Source organism: Oncorhynchus kisutch, linkage group LG16 (genome assembly GCF_002021735.2).
Source record: "Oncorhynchus kisutch isolate 150728-3 linkage group LG16, Okis_V2, whole genome shotgun sequence".
Lineage (NCBI taxonomy): Eukaryota > Metazoa > Chordata > Actinopteri > Salmoniformes > Salmonidae > Oncorhynchus > Oncorhynchus kisutch.
In genome coordinates this window covers 10,304,918-10,309,536 of record NC_034189.2, presented here as the reverse complement: position 1 = coordinate 10,309,536, position 4,619 = coordinate 10,304,918, and the positions used below count along the sequence as shown (strand labels likewise).

The following is a 4,619-nucleotide window of genomic DNA, read 5'->3' as shown; positions in this document are numbered from 1 at the left end:
CAACACTTTGAGCTAATATTCTGTAAGAGGAACAGGAGCTCAAACAGTAGAACACTCAGCTCCGGTACTCAGCTCCGGTACTCAGCTCCGGTACTCGGCTCCGGTACTCAGCTCCGGTACTCGGCTCCGGTACTCAGCTCCGGTACTCAGCTCCGGTACTCGGCTCCGGTACTCAGCTCCGGTACTCGGCTTCGGTGCTCCTACCTAAGTCAACCACTGACTGTAGCAGGTTATTATCAGTAAAGACACGTTAAATATCTCTCTCTGGTCCATTTCCCAGAGAGCATCCTGAGTGTCACATGGGGTGGTGTGTATGGATGACTGTGACTGTGCCAAAACATGAGGCTCCCTTTCTAAGAATGTCTACCAAATGGGGGGTATCCCTCTTCTGTCTGTTGCTCCCCCTCATCTTCCCCCTCTCACCGGCTCAGAGAGGGGTGGATCTGGAAGACACACACACCACACACACACGCTGATTCGCACTCGTCTCCTCCATCTTTATTGTTGAAGCATATATCAACACTTTGGCTGAATGGAATGCAGACCAGTGAGACCACAGGGGGTGTGTGTGTGTGTGTGTGTGTGTGTGTGTGTGTGTGTGTGTGTGTGTGTGTGTGTGTGTGTGTGTGTGTGTGTGTGTGTGTGTGTGTGTGTGTGTGTGTGTGTGTGTGTGTGTGTGTGTGTGTGTGTGTGTGTTCTTTCTGCCCAGCTCTCTCAAACACACACACTTCATTGACTGAAAATCTTGACACTATTAATAAGAGAAAAGTAAACCATGAATCAGATTGGCCTAAATGAAAAGAGACACCGCCCCGATCACGACCGGTTGTGATACAGCCTGGAATCGAACCAGGGTGTCTTGAGATGCAGTGCCTTGGACCCCTGCGCCACTAGTTGTTTGTTTTTAATATTATCTAAAAAGAGGTATCCAAAATATTTACAGGTAGGAGCATATCAGCATATCATTGTATGTCCCTGACATTTTATCTCTAAAGTTTCTTAGAAAGATACATGTAAAAATGTGTAGATACATTTACTGGTGAGGTGCGACTACATTAGGTGGCAATATAGTTTTCCTGGATAGTCAACAAGGGTAGTTACACCGTTCTACACAGACTGGGCATGTAGATAGTAGTTACTATGTAACTATGTAACAGACTGAAACCACATAAATGTAGCCTGACAAAATGCACATTGCATTAGCTATAGGCCTACATAAAATGTTGCAAAGCTGTCAGCCTTTAACAATAAAAAATAAACGCTATTCCACGACAACAGAGAGCGTTGGTGACTTTCTGAAATCCAAATCACGACTCACTTTAGTGATGATGAGCGGTTCTCCGTGTTCGAGACCTCCTTTCAGCGTGAAGCCCCAAGGCGAGCCTCCCTTCAGCTGGACTTGGATATGGTTAAACGAAACGAGCTGCTCAACCGTCTCCATTCTCGATCTCTTTTACCGTTATTATCCTCGCCGTAATCGACCACGAGGAGTCACTTTTCTACCGGCGCAGTTTAAGAACTCTGAGTCTCCATCACGGGTCTACCACCGGAACGGACAGAGGAATGAGTGTGAGAGAGGTGGGGGGAGGGCTCAAAAAAAGTTTGGCCAGTGTTCCAAAACTTCTCTGACGCGTAGGAAGAAGTTATTTCCCAGTCCCACTATTCGAAAGCGAGTTTGATTGACTTCTTTCGCAGCCAGTCACGGTAGAGATTGAGCTGTGATTGTCCAATGAGAGCGCCCGGAGGGATGGACGTGTCAGGCGTCAACCGCTGTGTTGTATCGCCTTGTCTGTCTGAAAAGACACAACTTTAGAGAAATAATTGTATCCGCTATGTAGTGTGCTACGTTCCAAATGGTACCCTTTCCCATATGTAGTGCACTATTTTTGACCAGGACCCATAGGGTAGTGCATTATATAGGCTATAGTGAGTCGTTTGAGACGTAATTCCTGTGAATATCCAGTCGTTCATTTGTAACCTGAAACCGCTACTTTAGTAGCGGTGTTGTGAAGCTGTAAAGTTGTTATTAGGCCACTAGCGTACACACATTAAAAAAAAATATTTTTGTTGTCGGACATGTTTGAGACATAGGGGTCGCCTAGGCGTAGTTAGCCTACAGTAAAACAACATCGATATGTTTTCTATCCACTCTAATCATTTATTAAACATTTTGTGAAAGAAATGTTTACATTTCTAAGCCTTAAATTAAACAATTATTCAACTGTGAGCACGTTAATGAGAGCAAATTATATCTTACCTGTATATAACCATATATAAACATAACTGAGAAAGAAACCTTAGTTTGAAATGGATTGTCTTCAGATGGGTCTATTGTTTTTTGTGTTCAGTTTTCCCACATTCTTCTCCCCTGTAATTCACTTCAGATAATGACCGTTGTGGAATGTTTCAAACTGGCCCAACCTCTAATTTCTAAATACTGTGTGTGTGTGTGTGTGTGTGTATGTGTGTATGTTTCTAAAAATGACTTGCAACTAAAGCCTGCAGCCATTCTGTAGTTTTCCCTTAACAATAATACATTGGATTTCTTCACATTTAATTGTTACAAAGTGGGATTAAAATTGATTTAATTTTGATTTCTTGTCAACAATCTACACAACATAGTCTGTAATGTAAAAGTAGATGAAAATGTATATTTCTTTTAATGATAAAAAAATATATAAATAAATATAAAATATAGCCGTTGTATAGGTATTTCTTTAGGGAAACCTAAATTAGTTTGGGAGTAAAATTTGGCTTAGCAAATGACATGTACTCACTGTATGAAATAATAGCAGTTTACTTTATTTTTGAACGACTTACCCTTCTTCTGTCCCCATACATACAACATCTGTAAAGTCCCTCAGTCAAGTATTACATTTCAAACACAGATTCAATTACAAAGACCAGGGAGCTTTTCGAAAGCCTAATTTCGTATTTATTTAAATGTAACCTTTATTTATCTAGGCAAGTCAGTTTAAGAACTAATTCTAATTCTAATTATGGCAACTCTGAATAATTGATTATCAGAGGTCTCAATCTGGACTGGCTGATGCCAGCATCGCTTAAATTAAAAGACATTTGTAAAAAAACTCAATCTTACTCAACTAATAACTAATACCTACCCATCCTAATCCAAAAGACTCGGAAAAGTCTACATTAAAATACCTTATCTTAACAAATACACCTCAAAAATATATGGCTAGTGGGTTATTTTGCTAATGACATCAGTGACCACTGCCCTATTGCATGTATCAGAGACACTAGGCAAAAAAAAAACCTGACCCCCATATACTTCCAAAGAGAAACTATAAACACTTCTCAGAGCGAGTCTTTATCCATGACCTTCATTACTCAGAGCATTTTTCCGTAAACTGCATAATGGACCCCGTTTAAGCATTCTCTTTCTTTTCATCTTTTTTTTTTTAACCTCCAAGGCTGGTAAACACACCTCGTTAAAGAGGCTTAAGGTTTAAAAATATAAAACTAATCCTTTTCCTGCAAAATAATCAAACATGGGCCTGTTTCGGGTAATACAAGTTAATGTGCTGTTAGGGGAATAACCTGTTAGGGGAATAACCTGTTAGGGGAATGACCTGTTAGGGGAATAACCTGTTAGGAGAATAACCTGTTAGGAGAATGACCTGTTAGGAGAATAACCTGTTAGGAGAATAACCTGTTAGGGGAATAACCTGTTAGGAGAATAACCTGTTAGTAGAATAACCTGTTAGGGGAATAACCTGTTAGGGGAATAACCAGTTAGGAGAATAACCTGTTAGGGGAATAACCTGTTAGGAGAATAACCTGTTAGGAGAATAACCTGTTAGGAGAATAACCTGTTAGGGGAATAACCTGTTAGGGGAATAACCTGTTAGGAGAATAACCTGTTAGGGGAATAACCTGTTAGGAGAATAACCTGTTAGGGGAATAACCTGTTAGGGGAATTAGCTGTTAGGGGAATAACCTGTTAGGAGAATGACCCGTTAGGAGAATAACCTGTTAGGAGAATAACCTGTTAGGGGAATAACCTGTTAGGAGAATAACCTGTTAGGAGAATAACCTGTTAGGGGAATAACCTGTTAGGAGAATAACCTGTTAGGGGAATAACCTGTTAGGAGAATAACCTGTTAGGAGAATAACCTGTTAGGGGAATAACCTGTTAGGGGAATAACCTGTTAGGGAATAACCTGTTAGGAGAATAACCTGTTAGGAGAATAACCTGTTAGGAGAATAACCTGTTAGGGGAATAACCTGTTAGGGGAATAACCTGTTAGGAGAATAACCTGTTAGGGGAATAACCTGTTAGGAGAATAACCTGTTAGGAGAATAACCTGTTAGGGGAATAACCTGTTAGGAGAATAACCTGTTAGGAGAATAACCTGTTAGGGGAATAACCTGTTAGGAGAATAACCTGTTAGGAGAATAACCTGTTAGGGGAATAACCTGTTAGGAGAATAACCTGTTAGGGGAATAACCTGTTAGGAGAATAACCTGTTAGGAGAATAACCTGTTAGGAGAATAACCTGTTAGGGGAATAACCTGTTAGGGGAATAACCTGTTAGGGGAATAACCTGTTAGGGGAATAACCTGTGTAAATGTAACAATCTACTGTTGTTTTTTTT

The 4,619-nt window shown here is 40.5% G+C and overlaps 1 protein-coding gene across 1 annotated transcript in view; it reads right to left on the bottom strand.

The window, feature by feature from the left end:
* The window catches only part of LOC109882784 (protein Shroom4), a 128,637-nt gene extending 127,038 nt beyond the window's left edge, over positions 1 to 1,599 (bottom strand). The window contains exon 1 of the mRNA XM_031793071.1: positions 1,319 to 1,599. Coding sequence (XP_031648931.1) covers positions 1,319 to 1,441 — 123 coding nt within the window. The 5' untranslated portion in view covers positions 1,442 to 1,599. The remainder of the gene's footprint in view (positions 1 to 1,318) is intronic.
* Between the last annotated feature and the right edge of the window lie 3,020 nt (positions 1,600 to 4,619).